At 34.4% G+C, this 20,584-nt stretch overlaps 3 protein-coding genes across 3 annotated transcripts in view; 1 reads left to right on the top strand and 2 right to left on the bottom strand.

Annotated features, from left to right (window-relative positions):
* The window catches only part of LOC124532968 (T-box transcription factor TBX1-like), a 31,121-nt gene extending 19,505 nt beyond the window's left edge, over nucleotides 1-11,616 (top strand). Inside the window, exons 2-9 of the mRNA XM_047108107.1 lie at nucleotides 366-481; nucleotides 1,408-1,524; nucleotides 2,692-2,933; nucleotides 4,569-4,725; nucleotides 6,491-6,646; nucleotides 7,066-7,133; nucleotides 10,827-10,964; nucleotides 11,350-11,616. Of these exons, the coding sequence (XP_046964063.1) occupies nucleotides 366-481; nucleotides 1,408-1,524; nucleotides 2,692-2,933; nucleotides 4,569-4,725; nucleotides 6,491-6,646; nucleotides 7,066-7,133; nucleotides 10,827-10,964; nucleotides 11,350-11,407 (1,052 nt within the window). The 3' untranslated portion in view covers nucleotides 11,408-11,616. The remainder of the gene's footprint in view (nucleotides 1-365; nucleotides 482-1,407; nucleotides 1,525-2,691; nucleotides 2,934-4,568; nucleotides 4,726-6,490; nucleotides 6,647-7,065; nucleotides 7,134-10,826; nucleotides 10,965-11,349) is intronic.
* A 2,696-nt stretch (nucleotides 11,617-14,312) lies between these two features.
* On the bottom strand, nucleotides 14,313-15,565 carry LOC124533114. Its single transcript, XM_047108277.1, has 2 exons — nucleotides 15,527-15,565; nucleotides 14,313-15,398 (listed from the first exon to the last, which is right to left on the bottom strand). The coding sequence occupies exons 1-2, from the start codon at nucleotides 15,563-15,565 to the stop codon at nucleotides 14,313-14,315; spliced, it is 1,125 nt and encodes a 374-aa protein (XP_046964233.1).
* Nucleotides 15,566-17,498: 1,933 nt separating this feature from the next.
* On the bottom strand, nucleotides 17,499-20,403 carry LOC124533173 (nematocyst expressed protein 4-like). The gene is made up of 3 exons (XM_047108341.1): nucleotides 20,218-20,403; nucleotides 18,820-18,874; nucleotides 17,499-18,224 (listed from the first exon to the last, which is right to left on the bottom strand). Exons 1-3 carry the CDS (start codon nucleotides 20,302-20,304, stop codon nucleotides 17,620-17,622), a joined length of 747 nt encoding a protein of 248 aa, XP_046964297.1. The 5' UTR covers nucleotides 20,305-20,403; the 3' UTR covers nucleotides 17,499-17,619.
* Between the last annotated feature and the right edge of the window lie 181 nt (nucleotides 20,404-20,584).

Raw genomic sequence — 20,584 nt, 5'->3', positions numbered from 1 at the left:
TAGTAGGCTATTCAATTTTTGCCACACCTACTTTTTTCTGCAACATTTATGATTTGTGTTCTATCGTCCTCATTACATCGGTTTTTTCCCGTTATTAGTATGATTATAAACTAGGTGATATTTCTGTCAGTTACTAGATTATTTTCCCAACTCGCTATGTAGTGACGAGTATACGGATTACGAACGTAATGTGTACATATAATCATAAGTTTTTTTTTTTATTTCTGTAAGACAATAACAAATTTGGGCTAAATTTGCCGCCCTAGGTTCCAGCCTACTTAGTCTATTGGTAAATCCGCCACTGCTTTCTGTTGCATGCGTAGCGCCGAGTACTAAATATCTAAAAAGAGTTTGTTTGCCCGTAGGCGTGGTTTCCAGCCAATTCCCTAGAGGCGGGTTCCACCTCCACTCTCTGGCGCAACGAGTCAGCCGTGATCAAGATCAGCTTCCGGTTTTACCGCCGCTGCATAATGTACGAGATGTATGTTGTATTGTTATCACTAATCTTCTTAAAATACTAGTGTTCATTTAAAGATTATTGATATTAGATTTAGACATAAACTGTTTTACTACTTTTAATAATTTTTATACTAACAATATAATTCATTTACCTTTTATTTTTCAAAAAAGTATATTTAAATGTTACAAGTGCAAAGGGGGACCTAATGTTTTTTAATGTTTAAACAGAGAAGTGCTTCTCTGTTTAAACATTAGAAATCAATATTCGTATGCGTATTACCTGACGGAAATCCCAGGCTTGTTGCAAGAGTTCAGTCAGTGGAACTGCTTTACGTGCTTTACAATGCAAGGGGTGTTAGCACTAACAACTATTTAAGTCTTTCTTTTCTTCAAGCAACTTGTCCAATATACTTTATTGGCACGACCTTAGGATTGATCATCAAAGATCTTGCACGTAGTTTAAAGCCTTAAGCTATCAGACCAACGATGTCAATTAATACAAGTATTATAACAACGACCTATAAATTTTCTACTCTTCTTTCCCTTGAGGAGAAGTTTTGGGATAATATTCCAGCACACTGTTCCAAAGCGGGTTGATATTATAAATGATGAGCTGAGATGACCTAGTGGTTAGAACGCGTGCATCTTAACCGATGATTGCGGGTTCAAACCCAGGCAAGCACCGCTGATTCATGTGCTTAATTTGTCTTTATAATTCATCTCGTGCTCAGCAGTGAAGGAAAACATCGTGAGGAAACCTGCATGTGACAAATTTCATAGAAATTCTGCCACCACCCGCATTGGAACAGCGTGGTGGAATATGTTCCAAACCTTCTCCTCAAAAAGGGAGAGGAGGCCTTTAGCCCAGCAGTGGGAATTTACAGGCTGTTACTTTACTTACTTTACTTTATTATAAATGAAAATGAATGTGTATGTTTGTCTGTGTAGAATGCAGTGTGCTCCCGCAGTACGTATTCTCCCTTGCAAGCGCTCAGTGAGAGCACGTGCCGCGACCACGGAGCGCAGTCCGCGCCGCCGCCGCAGCCGCCGCCGCCTCGGATGCAGGTCCGTACTTTAAGATAAATTCAACTGCCACCATTCCACACGGTCAAGATTTATACAGTAACTAGTTTTATTCCATATTTGTATAAATTTAAGCATTTAATTTTATTAATTCTTAAGTTGGAACTATGTCAGACAAAATATATTGTTTGTATTGATAAAAAAAAAACTGCAACTAATACATGTAAACTAATACCTTAGGATATGTCATCGATTACAACTGACGTGAAACCAAAAGAATCGTTTACTGCAAAACTGGTGACCTGATAAATATTTGAAACAATAAAATGTTGAATTGAGCAGTTTTATTATTAAATGTCATATCCAGTGTCCATTCATAGTTTTTTGAGAACCAACAGTCATACAACACTGACTTTCATGACATTTTAATACTTTTATATAAGGTATGACTTCGCTAATTTTATAGGCATCAGAAAATTTTAAAACAAGCTACATACAACAAATATTTTAAAAATGACAATTTATTATAGTAACAGACAACTCTGTTGATTCTCAAGCGATTATCAATCTTCTTTGATTCTTAAGCCGTGGATAAATTTTATATATTTCATGTACAATATACTCACGAACATATGTAGCTATTTAACTTATTCTAATTAAGCGCCCTCTTCATTTTCTTTAGTAAACAATTAATTCATGTGACCATACGATTTCCCATTAGTTGCATATTGAAGAATATTTCAATGGAATTTTTGACGTTTCAATAATGTTTTGTTTTGTACCTTGAACACCACATTAGAAACGTCTAAAATTACTTTACTCACTTGTCTATGTATAATATACTTACACAAACTTTCCTCTCGAATAACTGTATCTATTAAAAAAACCGCATCAAATTCCGTTGCGTAATTTTAAAGATCTAAGCATATATAGGGACAGACAACGGTAAGCGACTTTGTTGACGTGACAACGTCTTATAAATTGGTTTGCCGGGTGACACTTCAAGAAACTGCGTTACGCTCCGCTCACGTTATGCGCTCACAGTGAGAGCGAGTGGGGGGCACGCGTCCCTTCCACTCGGGCATGGTTAGCCCGCCTAAGAGCGAGAGTTGTCACGTAAAACTTTCGCCCGTATACCGACTTTACAGGCAACCAATTTTTTTATACTGTATCTTGGATAAGCAGTCACCCTGACGCCTCTCCCGCTAGGTTTCAAACCAGAACGTGACGCTGCACCCGGCGGTGGCGCGCTGCAGCGCGTCGCTGGAGCTGGCCACCCTGTGGCGCAGCTTCCACGAGCTCGGCACCGAGATGATCGTGACGAAGGCGGGGCGCCGCATGTTCCCCGCGCTGCAGGCCCGGCTGTCCGGCCTGCTGCCCAACGCGGACTACTTGCTCCTGGTGGATTTCGTACCCTTAGATGATAAAAGATATAGATACGCTTTCCACAGGTGAGCAATTGTATTGAAGTTATTTGTAGTGTCTTTATATATGTTTTGGGATTGCATTAGAAATTTGCATCCCGAATTTAAGGTTGGGGAAGGGGTGGGGAGTAAGGGGGGGGGGTGATGTAGTACCTACACCACCACTCCCCCCGCGCGGAAATCATATGTTTTTTTTTCAATTTTTAAATTTCAATACTAAAATCATCAAAATTCGTACTGTTAGTTAAATTTTGGAAGGGGAGAGATATAAAATTCCAATTATTGGTATACAATGTGATATCCGGCGCTGCGCCGGCCTTTGGTCATAAAATCTAACCTAACCTATCCTTAGCTACTATAACTATCTACTATTTTTGTTGCCGGAGTGGCTTCGCCACTACTGTGCCCCTCACAGCTGTTAATTTTGGGCGAAAAATAGAAACAACAACAGGTATATTTTAGAAATTTCTAAGAACCATTTATCTGTATATATACTTGACTAAATTTAATAATGCGATAAATGGATCTTTTTTATATTTTATGTTATATTGTATTCTATTATCATGTTCGTAAAATCTTCTGGGTGATTATTATTTTCTTTACAAAAGAATCGCTTCACTACAAAATTAAATTAAACTTTTACACGTTTTTTTTACTATAAATTAATATAGTATTTGTTAAAATATAATACAGAAAAAAGCTAATAAACATAAAAATAATGATATAAGGTTAATTATAATGTAAAATATCGATCCGTTACACGTAACTTTAAACGCACATTAAAAAAAAAAACTATGGGTTTCCGCGGGTTGGGAGTGGTAAATTTCGAGAGAGGGGAACAACCCCTTTAAAAAACAACCCCTACTATCATCAAATTCGGGATGCGAATTTCTAATGCCGACCCTATGTTTTGACGACCTCTATGGTCGAGTGGTGTGTACACCGGTTTTCATAGGTACGTCACTCTGAGGTTCCGGGTTCGATTCCCGGCCGAGTCGAGATATGATGTCGATGATGTATGTCTGGGTGTTTGTGGTACCGTCGTTACTTCTGATTTCCATAACACAAGTGCTTTAGTTACTTACATTGGGATCAGATTAATGTATGTGATGTTGTCTCATATTTATTTATTTATATGTTTCGTGTAATGAAAACGCGCAGTTTCTTTCGCCGTTAACTTTCGATCACTAAATAATTAAATCATATCTAATTTGAATTATAGAAATATACATTGACTCGTATATACGTCATACCGAAGTTATATAGAGTCGAGATGGCCCAGTGGTTAGAACACGTGCATCTTAACCGATGATTGCGGGTTCAAACCCAGGCAAGCACCGCTGTTTCATGTGCTTAATTTGTCTTTATAATTCATCTCGTGCTCTGCGGTGAAGGAAAACATCGTGAGGAAACCTGCATGTAACAAATTTCATAGAAATTCTGCCACATGTGTATTCCACCAACCCGCATTGGAACAGCGTGGTGGAATATGTTCCAAACCTTCTCCTCAAAGGGAGAGGAGGCCTTTAGCCTAGCAGTGGGAATTTACAGGCTGTTGTTGTTGTTGAAGTTATATAATAAGAGTATCCCTTATATCATGGGAGATTGTGGTATAGCAAGTGTAATGCCATAGAGTGAGTGAACTAATGTGTGCGCGCGCAGCTCGAGCTGGGTGGTGGCGGGCAAGGCGGACCCGGTGTCGCCGCCGCGCATCCACGTGCACCCCGACTCGCCCGCCGCCGGCGCGCACTGGATGCGCCAGCTCGTGTCCTTCGACAAGCTCAAGCTCACCAACAACCAGCTCGACGACAACGGACACGTGAGTACCCTCGTGAGCACTGCGCGTTGTGTGTCACCGCCATCGCCTTCGAACTTTCGTGAGCACTGCGCGTTGTGTGTCACCGGCATCGCCTTCGAACTTTCGTGAGCACTGCGCGTTGTGTGTCACCGGCATCGGCTTCGAACTTTCGTGAGCACTGCGCGTTGTGTGTCACCGGCATCGGCTTCGAACTTTCGTGAGCACTGCGCGTTGTGTGTCACCGGCATCGGCTTCGAACTTTCGTGAGCACTGCGCGTTGTGTGTCACCGGCATCGGCTTCGAACTTTCGTGAGCACTGCGCGTTGTGTGTCACCGGCATCGGCTTCGAACTTTCGTGAGCACTGCGCGTTGTGTGTCACCGGCATCGGCTTCGAACTTTCGTGAGCACTGCGCGTTGTGTATCACCGCCATCGGCTTCGAACTTTCGTGAGCACTGCGCGTTGTGTGTCACCGGCATCGGCTTCGAACTTTCGTGAGCACTGCGCGTTGTGTGTCACCGGCATCGGCTTCGAACTTTCGTGAGCACTGCGCGTTGTGTGTCACCGGCATCGGCTTCGAACTTTCGTGAGCACTGCGCGTTGTGTGTCACCGGCATCGGCTTCGAACTTTCGTGAGCACTGCGCGTTGTGTGTCACCGGCATCGGCTTCGAACTTTCGTGAGCACTGCGCGTTGTGTATCACCGCCATCGGCTTCGAACTTTCGTGAGCACTGCGCGTTGTGTGTCACCGCCATCGACTTCGAACGTTTTCCAGTTATCCAGCGTTAATGGGCTATTATTTTTTAATGGATTGGGTGTGAAGTATTTTTGTAATTAATTTTGACACTTGGCTCTGTGGTATGAATTATGATGGCTGACGAAAATATGTGCTACGAAAACGCACATCAGAGTTTTGAAATAATAATTCAATTTTATTAATAAATAGATACATCGCAACAAACGAAACTACCGAATTCTTAGCCGATTTTTTCTTTGCATTCTGAAGCTATAATGGTCCATCAGTCATTAATCGATAATTTAGTCAGTATCAAAGCAAGTTCAAAACGGTATTTGCCATCTTCACCAATTTCGAGGATTTGCAAATCAAGGGGACCTTTATTAATTTTAAAAACACAAATATATATTACAGGTGCACTATTTATATTCCCTACTTAACTAGATTTTCTATATAAATGTACAAATATTCAAAATTTTAATTAATATAAAAAAAAACTTGACTTTAATAAACGCGAGTTCCCTAACTTAACGCCCAAACGCTAACCGTTTGGGCGTTAGGTCACGCCTCCCTTTAATATAATCTCTCTCTTTGTCTCTGTATTAAGCTTCAAAAATAGTTCTTTTTTTTTATAAAAGTTATTCTAATTTTCATTTAACAGTCTGGCACGTATATTATAAATCGTTAATTGTAATAGTTATTTTTCTTGAGAAATAACTATGACAATAATATAATAACTAGCCACCTAACCGGCTTCGCACGGTTGCAATGCTAATACTAAATATACTGCAGAATGCCTTACACACAGTTCACAGTTTTCAATCATTTTTCCTTCCTCTTGAATCTACCTTTTATAAAAAACCGCTTCAAAATCCGTTGCGTAATTTTAAAGATAAGCATACATGGAGTCAGACAGCAGTAAGCGACTTCGTTTTATACTATGTAATGATAATGATATCTACCAGAGCAACATAGTCACCTAATTGACTCAGCTCTTAAAATGATAATAATAAAAAAAAATGATAATAAATATTGAATTCGTTTTATGCAGATTATCCTAAACTCGATGCATCGCTATCAGCCGAGACTGCACGTAGTGTACCTGCCGGGCGAAGGCCACAGTACCGCTCCCGGCACGGTACCGTACCGTACTTTTATCTTCCCTGAAACCGGCTTTACTGCGGTCACGGCTTACCAGAATCATAGAGTAAGTATACATTGTGGTAATATATATACAATTGAATATAAATTTTAACTTGTATGAAAATTGGATTTATAGTTCAATTTAAAAAACAATTTCGGGCAAAGTATGACTATATCTATATATCTACATATTATGTATATCATGTTTTGATATCTTGAAAATTTCTTAAACAAATTTTAAATTTCCTAGTGACTGGACATATATTATCAAAATTAAAATTCGTATAAAACTCTAAAATTAAGACAATAGCTTAATGGCCGTTATTTTCGAAATTCAGAAATGGGTATCCAATTTTGTCTTGACATATGTACACCCTAACAATTATACGGGTTGAAAAGTAGCTTTAATAACATTATCAAAAACCTGCAGATGGTAACACTGACTAACTGACAGTATACTAACATTTTATTATCTGTTTGCAGATAACGCAGTTGAAAATAGCAAGCAATCCATTCGCGAAAGGATTCCGCGACTGCGATCCTGATGATTGGTAAGTAGAGAAAGTTTTACAGGATATATTCGGTCCAATTACTTATTCACTCTTTGACAGGTGGAATTAGTGATTGCGGCTATGTAACATTTTGATTATCGATTCGATTTGACACTAATTGAGATATATCGATTGTCGGTTTTTGTCGTTGAATTTATATTGCGTTATCGTCGGTTTCTATGCATTTTGTATAATATTACTTAATCAGATAAATAAAAATTTGAATCTACGCTGCCATTATTTATAACAAATAGTTACAAATAATGGCAACGTATATTATTACTATGTTTTTATTTATCAAATAAATTATTTAGTTTACACATCAAAATAGTAAACATTAAAACAACATTTTCATTTGATAGCTTACATTACCTTATTTGTAAGTATTTATAAACCCTAACTGCATCTCTGCCTTGTTTTTAAAGAGTAATTTAACTTTATTTTACTAAACTATAACTTATATTCATAGCTGCTACATACAAATTAAAAAAAAAAACCACAAGCTTGACAAACGAATTTATACGGATATAAGGGCCCAGTAAACGAATACCACATTTTTCGACGCTATTCGATGTCAAAATACGCTATGAATCAAGTTGAGAGCGTAAATGATTATATTTTATGTACAAAGTCGTTCCGTTTGACTCGATTTCAGCAGCCGGTGACAATTTACTTTTACGACTCGACCATAGACTAAAGAGTTACGTTTGACAGTTATGGCGGACGCGCCGTGTTTCCCGCCAATATAATTACATCTGCATGTCTCGTTTTTTTTTTTTAATAAAGATATTATATTATTTTTAATAAAAATATTTTGAGTTTCATTTTGAAAATGAAAAATTGGTACGTTTGATATGAAAATTTTATTATGCAGGTTATAAATAATTCATAATTTTATCGTCGTTTTATATTTTATAAATAGTTAGTTTTTAACAGTTGTCTGCTGAATTGCTAGGCTGTATTAAAGGTGCAAACAAGTTGTCGGTAAGAAATTAGTTACGAGAGAAACCTACGAAAATATCGTAGAAAATTTCGAAAACAAATAGTTTGTTGAATGCGAGTAACGTTTCTTTAAGATTTTTTCAATAGATTCTATTCTATTAAAAAGGGACTTAACTTTTTTAAGTATTACTTGTTTAAGTAACTGATATACATGAAAGTTATTAATAAATTACTTATAGTATATAATTATATAATACATAATTTCGCTCTCGAACATTTTAAAAAGTCTCGTAAAAACGGGTGACCTCAATGATGTTGTAGTAAACAGATATGTTATTAACGTGCAAAAAGTGAAGACTAGAAAACGTCCTAATTGGGACGTTTGCCGTTAGTCGTTTTACGTAGTAACACGTTATAATACATTATAATTACGTAGTAATACGTTTTGCGTAATAAAAACATCTAGTTATCCCTTTTACTTATTGTTTTTATCAAGCTATCCTTTTTACTTTTAACGAAATGTAAAAATAAACTAAAATAAACGGTCCCCGGCACGGCACACTTTTTTCTGTTGTTTAGTATGGATATAACATATCTGTTTATTAGAATATCATTGGGTAACCTGGTTAAAATGCTCTTAATTAACAAATAGAAACAATAAAAAACTGCGGGTAGCAGATTTAGCTATCTAACAACAACTCGTCAATGAAAAGTCATAAATATACATAGTAGGTACACGCACACGTAACTCATCGCTAAAACTATATCTCACTAAAATCGCTTTAGAAATATAAATAAATTATTACGATATATAAAATAAAGATGCAAAATCTGTAATTATGTTAAGGAAAAAATATATATTTACAGATCCGATTAAGAAGCACTGTTCTATGATTACTTTTAAGATATTTATCTAGATAAGATTTTTTTTACATACGTTAACCACCTATACCTTAACCAGTATTAAGTGAATTAATTATGTTCTGTTTTTGAAAATAAATATCTCTAAATATGAAAATGAAAAACATAATTATATCGTTTCATTTTTTTAAATAAATATAACTAATGAATTGAAGTAGGTATTTAAATATGAATATTATTAAATACTTCTACTGCAATTTGATCAACAGTGTATACATTGAACTAAATGTTTTATCTGTGATGTAAAATTCACTGTTTACATTACTGCGCGAGTCGCTACTGACCAATAGGAGCTTGGGGTTAATTTACGATGTTCACTGTTACTGAATAGATACAAAACGTGATTGTATCTTTGAAAAAAAGAACTCTTGTGCGTGCATACGTTTTTAATTTTTTATGTCAAATTTTCGAGCTAGCAGAGAAGTGTTTTAAAAATACGGCCTTTCTCGAATAATTTCTATAATACTATGTAGTATAAAGTAGTACTTGGAATGGGTTTGTTTGCTATTTATATTATAATGTTAAAGTTTCTAGAGAACGGACTTTAGCTGTGTTGGTAGATTTTTGACTGTCAATAAGCATTGAGTCGAGATGGCTCAGTGGTTAGAACGCGTGCATCTTAACCGATGATTGCGGGTTCAAACCCTGGGTTGCACCGCTGATTCATGTGCTTAATTTGTCTTTATAATTAATATCGTGCTCAGCGGTGAAGGAAAATATCGTAAGGAAACCTGCATCTGACAAATTTCATAGACATTCTGCCACATGTGTATTGAACAGCGTGGTGGAATATGTTCCAAACCTTCTCCTCAAAGGGAGAGGAGGCCTTTAGCCCAGCAGTTGGAATTTACAGGCTGTTGTTGCAATAATTATAAGTTCCGTATCGAATAAAGGTTTTTAACTTTGAATTTGACATTGTATGTTTATATATGTTGCAAATCGACTCTCATTTAACACATACCAAATCATAAAAGTATATTAATTTATTAATAAAAAGGCATTTAACAAATGTCAATAATTTGTTAATGAAATAAATATTTATTTAATCATACATTGTTAAAACGAAAGTTAAGTTTAATTAAAATGTCCGAAATGATTATGTATTTAAATATTGAAGCCGAAGAAAAAAAGGGATTTATCGAATAATTTTATTTTACACGTGTGCCAGTTTAACTTTTTTTTATTTGCCAAAAAATTATGAAACTGATTTTTAAATAGGAAGTATATTCTAGCAATAGTAATAAAAACTTATTACTTTTTTTTTTTTTAATAAAAAATTATGAAATAATATTAGTCCGGGCCATAATGATCCCGAGTCATCGCTAGCGTGTCCATATGCAAACAAATCGATCATCAATCAGTTCGATATATTCGCCACGTGTACAAACAAAGACTCGGAGAGAGTTTTTATATATTTTTTTACAGCTTCCAAGCAAAATCGATTAATCCTGACTAATATATGAACGTCATTTGTCGTTCCTTGTCAAAATAAAGTATTAACGCGTAATATGATCCTACGCGACGAAGTCTCTAGCATGTTGTATAGTAAATGACGTTTTAAATTTCAATCTTATTTATAGGACAGATAAATAATCATCAATTTGATACTTATTCCATATATATGTTTCATAAATTAGAATAAGAGTTTTTTTTTAAGAATATATGTTGTCCCGTTTTCACAATAAATAAATAAATATATAAATAATATGTGTAAGGCATGTATACAACCCACGTCTGGGTCTGCCCTTTTTATAATGAGAAGGGCTGAAGCTTAGTCATCCGATGCATGCAGGTTTTTTCTGTTAATTAAATATGTCAATGGTTTCCTAGTCCTCCAGAGCAGAGCTCGCAACGCGGCCCAGCGCGACGTCGCGATCCCGCACCGGAGCCCTACCCGCTGGCGCAGCCCTACGCCGGCGACCCCAGCGCCAGCGGCCCGCTCTACGCTGCGCACGCGCACCCAGTACGGTGAGATTGATAGTAGTCGTGGTCTTTTATATATTATTATTATAGTTTATTTTTATTGCTTTGGTAATTATTAGAATTAAATAATAGGTTTGCATGAGCTTTTTGCGATTGTTATATGAAATTTAAAATTCAATTATAAAAAAGAAGTAGTTTAATTCTTGTGATGAATTTACATAATAATATTTAAATGGATGAAGCTTTTTGCTACACATTAATAGTATTACATTTTAAGTAGCTATATTATTATTATATTATTAATAATATATTTATGCTAAAACAGTTAAAAGTTTATAGATTTTGTTTAAAAAATAAAAATTGACTAACAAATAAACAAATAACAAAAATACGATGACCCATCTGTTCAACTGTTGTTAATATGTTTCAGGTACCAACCACACACTGGCCACAATAGTGCATACACAGCGTATTACGCGCACAGATAAGCAATACGTATTACAGTAATATAATACTGTGATAAAGTAGGAAGTTACTTATGTACAACTCGTTCGGGGTTTAACAACTGATCTATTAGGATTTAAGTAACTTAAGCATGGAAGATTAATTTTTATCCACATAATTTTATTGAAATCGAAGCCATATAAAAATATATTTGAATTTGAAATTTATTTATTTCGTCAACATTTAAATTATTGGTCGAAAAAATAATCTCCATTTTTTTGTCAGCTTCATGAACTATAAGGATGGAAGATTATTTTTATTTACATACTTTTATTGAAATCGAAGCCTCATAAAAATATATTTGAATTTGTATTTATTTATTTCGTCAACGTTTAAATTATTTGTCGAAACAAAAATTTTTGTCAGTTTTTGTTTTTTATATTTTTCTATTTATCTTCGCACTATTGATGCTAAATATACTGCAAAATTTGTTTATTTATGACATCACTTTAGAAACGTCTAAAATTATCAGTGTTTCTTTACTATATTGTCCGTGTATCACAAAAACCTTCCTCTCGAATCCATCTATTAAAAAAAACCTCATCAAAATCCGTTTCGTAATTTTAAAGATCTAAGCATACATAGATACGAAAAGCGGTAAGCGACTTTGTTTTATACAATGTAATTATAAATATTATAATGATTTCGCAATTTCTCAGGTGAAGTGTTAAGTTTGCTATTTGATTATCTTTAATATAGCTATTTTCATTTCTTACATTAATTTACAAGAAAGAGACGTCTGTATAAAATCTTCATATATGATTATATGTATGTATGTATAATGATATATTAAGAAAGATTTAATGTGTTCAGAAGTTACCAACTCCAAACATATATATTTATCAAACTATATAGATATGTTATATTTAACTAAGCGAATGACTAATTTATTATATAAGATTATAAACTTAGAATATAATTATAAATTTATATATCACTCGTGCCTTATAAATTTAGGTCATATTTAATATTGTAAACATACTTTGTTAAATAATTTAAACATACTTATAGCACATTTATGTAGATATATATTTTTATTATGACTCTAAAAACGATTGTATATCCATATTAATATTTACAAAATACTTTTTCATGTATTATCAAATAAATAAAAAAAAAATTAAATGACAGAGCATTATTGTAAGTTTAGTCTATTTCAATGGGTTTTGTAAAAAAACAACAGTGCTATAGCATTTCATATATTTATTTTGTTATCTGTGTCACCATTATTAATTACATAAGCCCGTAATCAGCAATATTTAGTGCCGTTGTGTTCCTCTTTTGGATAGCGAGTGAGCCAGTGTAACTACAGAATATCATAGTTTATAGTAGTTGGTGGCGTATGTAAGGTATGGTTAATATTTCTTTTAATCCAAAAATTTTAGCCGCCGAATAATTAGGTGCCTTGTAAATTAATTTAAATTAAGAAATTGTTATCATAATCTAATTCGCTACTATGAAGATTGTAAAAATTCGAGGTTTCATCGATTTGGCTATGAAAAAAAGATTTAATATTTTATACAATTCCTATTGAAATAAATTTAACATGTATGTATAATATTGTATGTTTTTAGTTTAGAGAAAAATATTTAAAATAGCCTGTCATGTCTTGACTATACTTTATTTACAAGTAAATATAATCGTCATATTTATTACGTGACTTTTTAAGTTTCGTTTTTATTATAATTATGTAATTTTTGATAAAACAATACTTAGTTATACACGTTTATGCGAAGTTTAACGAGTGCCTTACCAGTCAATAATTTAGTGCCAAATGTAACCAAAGAGACAATATATACCTTTGATTGTTATGTGTAGATAGACTGACGGATAAGAACGGGCCAATAGCTGGCACACGCACACTAGTAGCAAGCGTAGGTGTAACGCACACTACGGTAATAAAGTTGGCCTGTTTGTTCTAGCCCTAGTCCTTCTGTAGTGGGACACTATCTATATAAATAATCGAAGCTATATACATATATTTGTATATTTATATGAATAAAATAAATATTAATTGTATGAAATGTCTTTGATTACCCTATCAAATATACTAAATTAGTAAAATATATTAGAGTAATTAAATTTTGTGTCTTAAGGAATATCCAGGTGGGACATAATTTTTTGGTCTAGGTAAAACAAATAAATATTGGCATCAAGAGTCAACATAAAAAAAAAAGAAAAACAAAAGTAATTAAACCTCCTTTCACATACTATAGAAAACGACATTGCTTTATTGACATAATTACGTATAGTACGACACAACTTATATGTCGCATCGGAAAATGCAATGGAATGAAAATAAAACCGATCACTGCCGATTTACACAACCAATAGAAATAGCTCCCTATCGCGCCGTTCGACGCTATAGGTCGCGAAAGATTCACGCGTCAGAGAAAGCAAATGCATGTAAATCAACGCGTCAAATTGACGCATATATTAAGTCATATGATATTACAAGTTATTACGTTTGTGTAAAGATCATATCGCATCGCATCAGAAATAAATTTTGATAATTTGGGATAGCGTACTCCATTCGGATGTGATCGGTTTTACGAATTTTGCCGATGCGACATCTAAGTTGTGTCGTACTGTACGCCAGAATACTGTATCTGGGTATACCGAGATGAATAATAATTATCTACATAAAAAGTAAGGTATTGTCAATCAAGACTTATAAAGTTAATAGTTATAAAAATACACAGACGACGACAATTTACTTCAAATGCTATTGCGACATTACGTAGAACCGTCGTCGATATTGTAATGAACAAGGAATTATACAGTTAAATAGGGAAATCCTCGTTTACACATCAATGTATATTTATTAAACAAATAAAAATTATATTACATTAAAATAATTATATACCTACTACAAAAATACATAATATCTTACAAGAGTAAGAAATAATATTGCATTTGTTGTGGCAGACTCTCTATTTGCGGTGTCCGGAAATGTGATTTTTCCGAAATTGTATACGTCATGACGTGGTTCACAGACGCCATTCCAGGCGCTTCATCATGGTCGATATAAACCTTAGACGATATAACCTCTTCAAATTCCTCACCAACTAATTCTGGTTCAGACAACACTGGTTCATCTATATACAATATTGATGACATTGGTTCCATGGAACAGTATGGAGAATATTCATTTGGATTGAAAGAAATGTAGTCGTAGAAGTCCGGCCGTGGACTTACTGGCGCATTGTGATGATGATGGGTCGGAGGAGCTGGTATTTGCGATTCATACGGGTAATTGTAATAGTAATTGTAATGTGAAAATGCATCAGAATTCTCATTTTCTTTGTAAGGCATAGCATCTGGTACTTTAGTAGTGTTCTTCTGGTCTGTATTTAAAAGATTTTGCGTTGAATTCAAGTTTTTTCCAAGGAAGGAGCCTGTGTCGTGGCGTTTGGTAACATTTTTTAAATCGCATGCATCCTTAAGAATCCCTGACATCTCTTCAGCATGTTCGTTTGCAGCTAACGCGAGGTCGGACAGTATTTGTGGATCAGGATTGAACTCAATTCCGTATTTGTCAGCAATTTCTTGGGCAGTCATCATTTTCTCGATAGCAATATTTTGATACTCATTATTCGATTTAATATGTTTGAGTAGTCTCATAACTAACTGTGTACTGTCCATGGGAGTTTCAATTGATCTTTTTGACCTTAACGTATTGTCCTCTTTATCAGTAATAGAAATGGCATAAGAAAGGAGGTTTGCCATTTCACTCTGTATAGCTTTAGTTATGTGTTCAGCTATACCTTTTATTTCTTCGAGTTGTTCCTCTGGGGATTTGTCAGTAAACGTAGCTTGTGCCATGAGAGTTGCGGAGGACGTTGGGAATATACTGGAACCTTTGAACATGTCCATCCAATCTAGCGGCGCAGTTTCACAGTCTTTTACGATACTTCCACTGAATGACTCGATTTGATTGTCTTCATTATCTATTGTCGTTTCTGTGTAGGAATTCTGAAAAAATATTAAATCACAATGGAATTATACAAGTCCTTCAATGATTACTATACAGAAAGATTTTTTTTAATACGTACGATTGATATTTAGTTATAAAAATACTAAATATATATAATTTTATTTACCTGTACTAATAAAGCTATAATTAGGTATAAAGGTCCCATGTTGAAGAAATTATGCTCTTCGATCCAAACACAACATATTTTTATATAAAAATTATCGTTACGTGAGGAAATGTTTTTTTATGAAATGTAACAATTACAATGCATGGTGTGATAAAATGTTTCTTAATAATGCTAATATTATGAAATTCAGTACTAAGTATATAAGAAACTAAAATTAAGAAATCGGTTTTTGTATAGGATCAATATTAGTTGGTATAATTGTAATGTAAATGAAGCAAAAGCCAAACTTAAAATAATTCTTTAAATATTTATTGTTTTCAAATATCTATAACTGATATTTGATTATTAAAAACTAATGTTGATTTACTTAGATATTATTGTTTCATAGGGCACTACTATATATGATTATCTATAGATAGAGAATTTGTATAATTTCATCTACTTAATAAAATTCTAGAACTCGAGTGCAGACGCATCTTTTCTACAGTGATGAGAAATAAAGAGTGCGTAATCAAATGACCGATTAAATTTCCTATCGAATCATTGCGTTTACTCTTTTTTTGATGCATAAATAATCAGGTACATCAGAAGTCCTTGTAATAAATATCAAATTCACCCAAACATCGTGCTGTAGTTATACGATATAACTTATGCTGCTCATCAGTCCTGTTATTAAAACTTGGCTTGACACGCTACCGCGTGCCTAGATACCGATTTGGCTATTATATTTTAGCGCCATCTATGCATTAGTAGCAGAACTAAGACGCATATCTTTGAAAGAAGGGTTTGGTGAACATGACCGCAGACAAATAGCATGATTTCACCGCACGGGGTCGTGGACAGCATGACGTGAGCTAGACGAATACCGCTTGGAGCTTTTGAGAGTCGGATCTAAGGGAAGGAGTGGCAAAGAAACAATTAGCTTATTTGGTAATAATTTATTATTGATAACCCATCTCACATAAATTGTGCAAAATGAAAAATTAAGGGCATTCACTGCTTGTTGCTCAGGGTCCCTACCTTCGATAGTTCTACATTTGGACCTTAACTTAATTTTACTTTTTATGTGTTTTTAAAATTTACTCGTATGTACCTACTGCTGGCTGTAATCCTGTGTCTAGTTGAAACATACCTTCACTTTTAAACGAGTCCCTAAATATTATTAATATTGGTGTTTTGCATGTTAAAGTATGATGTTTTTGGCCCAGATAATATGGACCTTTTTGCAAAAAGTTATGGTAGCTACTAGCTATCGTACCTGTGCGTAAGAAAAAGGTTATGGTTTTATTTTGAAGAGTTCTAGCCCTATGTGCAAAAAATTAAAGATGGATCTTGGTGGCAATTTACTAAATTGTTATAATTTAGCAAATAAATTATTTTCGAGAGCGGAAATAATTTATTGGCCGATTAGAGAGCTCATCATCATCATCATCAACAGCCTGTAAATTCCCACTGCTGGGCTAAAGGCCTCCTCTCCCTTTGAGGAGAAGGTTTGGAACATATTCCACCACGCTGTTCCAATGCGGGTTGGTAGAATACATATGTGGCACAATTTCTATGAAATTTGTCACATGCAGGTTTCCTCACGATGTTTTCCTTCACCGCTAAGTACGAGATGAATTATAAAGACAAATTAAGCACATGAATCAGCGGTGCTAGCCTGGATTTGAACCCGCAATCATCTGTATCTGTTTTACAATTAAATTAAATTAAAACAAAACCTATCATAGGTTTCGAAATTCCTAAAAAATCTTGTGATAAACGCGAAGTTTAGCAGGCGATTTAGTAATTCAGAATAAATGTGTATTTATAATTAAAAGACATCTTAACAAGATCTCATTTATTACATAATACTTTACACTTTTGTAAACGTATTTAACAAATAGCTTGTTTGAGGAAATATTTATAAAAACAAATTAAATTATAATATTTATTATTAAATAAATTATAATATACAGTAGGTACATTTGTATTAAATTAATAAATAATATTCCTACGTTAATAGTAATAATTTATTAATAACTTTTCTACATTGAACTGAGCTAGCTTAATCTATCGCAATTTGCAATTGTACATCTAATATTTTTTTATTATTAGACATAATATGGGGGAGGTTGCAACTCATATTGCTTTGGATAATAAGGTGCTGGGGGGTAAGAAATAGGTGGGGGATACGATGGGGGAGGTTGATATGATGGCGGAGGAACGGGAGCGGGAGCCGAATAAACGGGCTTAGGTGGATACGATGGTACTGTTGGATACTCAGGATATGGAGTACTGTATTCCCAGGAATACGGATATGGTAATGGCTGCGCTGGTGGATAGGGAGTCGGCGCATATGGCGGAGGGGGAGGTGGAGGATATTGCATAGAAGGCGGGTATTGATAATGTTCATAATAACGAGACACGGGAGCTTTCGGTGCAACTGTAGCGACTCCTCGATACGGATCTAATGGTTGTGGGGCTGATTCTAAATGATAGTAAGGACTCGGTGGTGCTGGTACGCTCTTAGGGGGTTGTGGATAAAATGGATATGGAGCCGCATGTGGTGGGGATACGTATATCACTTGGGGCGCCGGCAGCGCATACGCTGGTTGGTAAGGATAGTAAGAGGCTTCGTATGGAGCGCTCGCGTATTCCTCTGTGGGCGTCGCGTTCGATGCGGTCTCTGCTGCTGTTGTTGTAGACTGCGTTTTTGCTAAATAATAATACAATATGTTAAGAGCGCATTGGTTTCGCATTGGGCAATCGATGGTCGATGGTCGTTAAGGACGGAACCATTTTCCATGTGTATATTTTCTTTTTTTTTTTTATAAAGGATAGCAAGGCCCCATTGTACGTATTGGAATTAGTAATATTCTTATTTACTCTTCGAATTAACCTTGAAGATTTTATGAGACGTAAGTTATTGGGGACACCAAAAGGTTCAGGATCGATCCTGAGACTTTGTACATTACTGGGCGCTTTTTAAACTGTTGAGCTAATGACCCTTCAAATTTGCTGTGTGTGAGTAATATTGATTTGTAAGTATCTTTCTCTCGTTCTTTATTTACTCTAACTACTTATATAAAGCAGAACGGTTATTTGTTACGCAAAATATAAATAAGAATGCCACAAATTAATTATGTTGATAAAATTATATATTTATAATCATAAGCATGTTAGGTATAACATAAAACTGCTTATGTTAACAGCTTATTAACAAACAATTAATTAATCGTCATAGATTGCCACATACATTAGAATGTTATGAATATAATTATATTCTGCAAAGTAATTAGATATCAACTTACGTGATGTGTAGAGTGAACTAAGCATTTGAGTGATTCGTTCGTTCAGAGATGCCAACTGGAATAAAAAAATTACATGCTAAAAAAATAATGTATAACACTAGTAGTCGCTTGCGGCTTCGCTAGCGTTTCAGGGTGTTGCTTGTCATATGTTAGGCAAATAAAGGCCTATAACCTTTCTTGGAGTTTAAGTTTGCTTCATACCAAATTCATTAAATTCTGTTCAGCGGTTTGGTCGTGAAAGAGCGATAAACAGACAGAGTTACTTTCACATTTATAATATCAAATATAGATCAAACGGTGCAAGCCCGTCTGGGTATCACAATAGTCCCTCAGTACTGTTGTGTTCCAGTTTGAAAGGATATTGAGCCAGTGTAACTAGAGGCACATGAGACATACCTAACATCCACTAGTCTTTATTATTTTCATGGCTAGTGGCGCATTTGCGATGTAAGAAATAGTTAATATTTCTTACAGTCCCATTGACTAAGTCTTTGTCATAAAAAATGTTTATTAAAAATGTATAAGTATACAGGAACACGTTCGATAGTGAAGAAAACGTCGTGAGGAAATCTGTTATTGTCTTATTTCAATGAAATTCTGCCACATGTCTATTCAAACTACATTAGCACAACCTGGTAGACTAAGTTCAAAACTAAAAGGCTCGAAGGCCTAAGCCTAGAAGTAGGTCACTTATACGCCGTTACTTTGATTTACATTTTAGATCCGTGTAAAAATGTGACTCTCGGTACAATAAAATAATTATATTTAAAACAGAGGTAATGATTTTGCTTAAACGTTTTACTTCGTCTGTTATTTTTTTTTATTTGGATAATAAATTAGTTATTAGGTACTATAAAAATATAATCTTAATATTATAAAATATCATATCAATATAATTCCAAAGTCAAGTTTCATGACAATACGAAATACAATTAAAGACCAAATTAATATGATCGTTTGAATTACAAATAATCATTCCAAATTTTCATTACGGAACATTATCAATCATAGAATTAACGGTAAATTAAAAAGGTTGTCATTAAGCACGTATAATACGACGCAACTTCGATGTAACATTGGCAAAATTCGTAAAACCGACCACGTCCGAAATAAGTATGCTATTCTAAATTATCAATATTCATTTCTTATGTGAATATGATCTTTACACAAGCGGTATAACTTGTAATATCATATGACCCAATATATTCGTCATTTTGAAACGCCACTTACGCGAGAATCTATAGCAACGAATAGCCTAGAATGGCGCGATAGGGAGCTAATTCTATTGGTTGTATAAATCGGAAGTAATCGTAATTTTATTAAATTTGCCGATGCTACATCTAAGTTGTGTCGTACTTTATCTTTGTGTTTAATTTTGTCGCGCAAAGTAAATCTCACCTGCGATTTTTGTAATTCATGGCAGCTCGGTGTTGCGTAACACAATCCTATCGAAAGTGCACATAACGACAGCAAGAGCTTCAGCATTTTTCATTTAATCACTGGTTTAAACAATTACTTACACAATATTGCGTTAATTATTACTCCACACTGATATTTAAATAAAATTTAATCGATACTAAATCGTTAAACGTGATGGTTGAAATTCTAGTAGAGCGATAAGGTTTTCGTGATAATTTCGTAAGATATACGTGCGTGATAAAAACGGTAAAACACAATTAGAAAGGATAGGACTTTTGATCATTACACAATACTTATATTTAAAAAAAAGCTACATACGACAATTGTACTATTTATTTATTTGAAT

The sequence above is a fragment of the Vanessa cardui genome, chromosome 10 (assembly GCF_905220365.1).
Source record: "Vanessa cardui chromosome 10, ilVanCard2.1, whole genome shotgun sequence".
In the NCBI taxonomy this organism is placed as follows: domain Eukaryota; kingdom Metazoa; phylum Arthropoda; class Insecta; order Lepidoptera; family Nymphalidae; genus Vanessa; species Vanessa cardui.
Note: the sequence above shows the minus strand (reverse complement) of the source record. Positions and strands in the feature narration are given on the sequence as shown.

Excerpts from the sequence above, each read along its gene's own strand:
- LOC124533114 (XM_047108277.1), bottom strand. The coding sequence starts at position 15,565 with ATGGGACCTTTATACCTAATTATAGCTTTATTAGTACAG. Across the intron at positions 15,399-15,526 it reads TTATAGCTTTATTAGTACAG|AATTCCTACACAGAAACGAC; the intron begins GTAAATAAAATT and ends ATATTTTTTCAG.
- LOC124533173 (XM_047108341.1), bottom strand. The coding sequence starts at position 20,304 with ATGCTGAAGCTCTTGCTGTCGTTATGTGCACTTTCGATAGGATTGTGT. Across the intron at positions 18,875-20,217 it reads ATGAATTACAAAAATCGCAG|TTGGCATCTCTGAACGAACG; the intron begins GTGAGATTTACT and ends TTTTTATTCCAG. Across the intron at positions 18,225-18,819 it reads TAGTTCACTCTACACATCAC|CAAAAACGCAGTCTACAACA; the intron begins GTAAGTTGATAT and ends ATTATTATTTAG.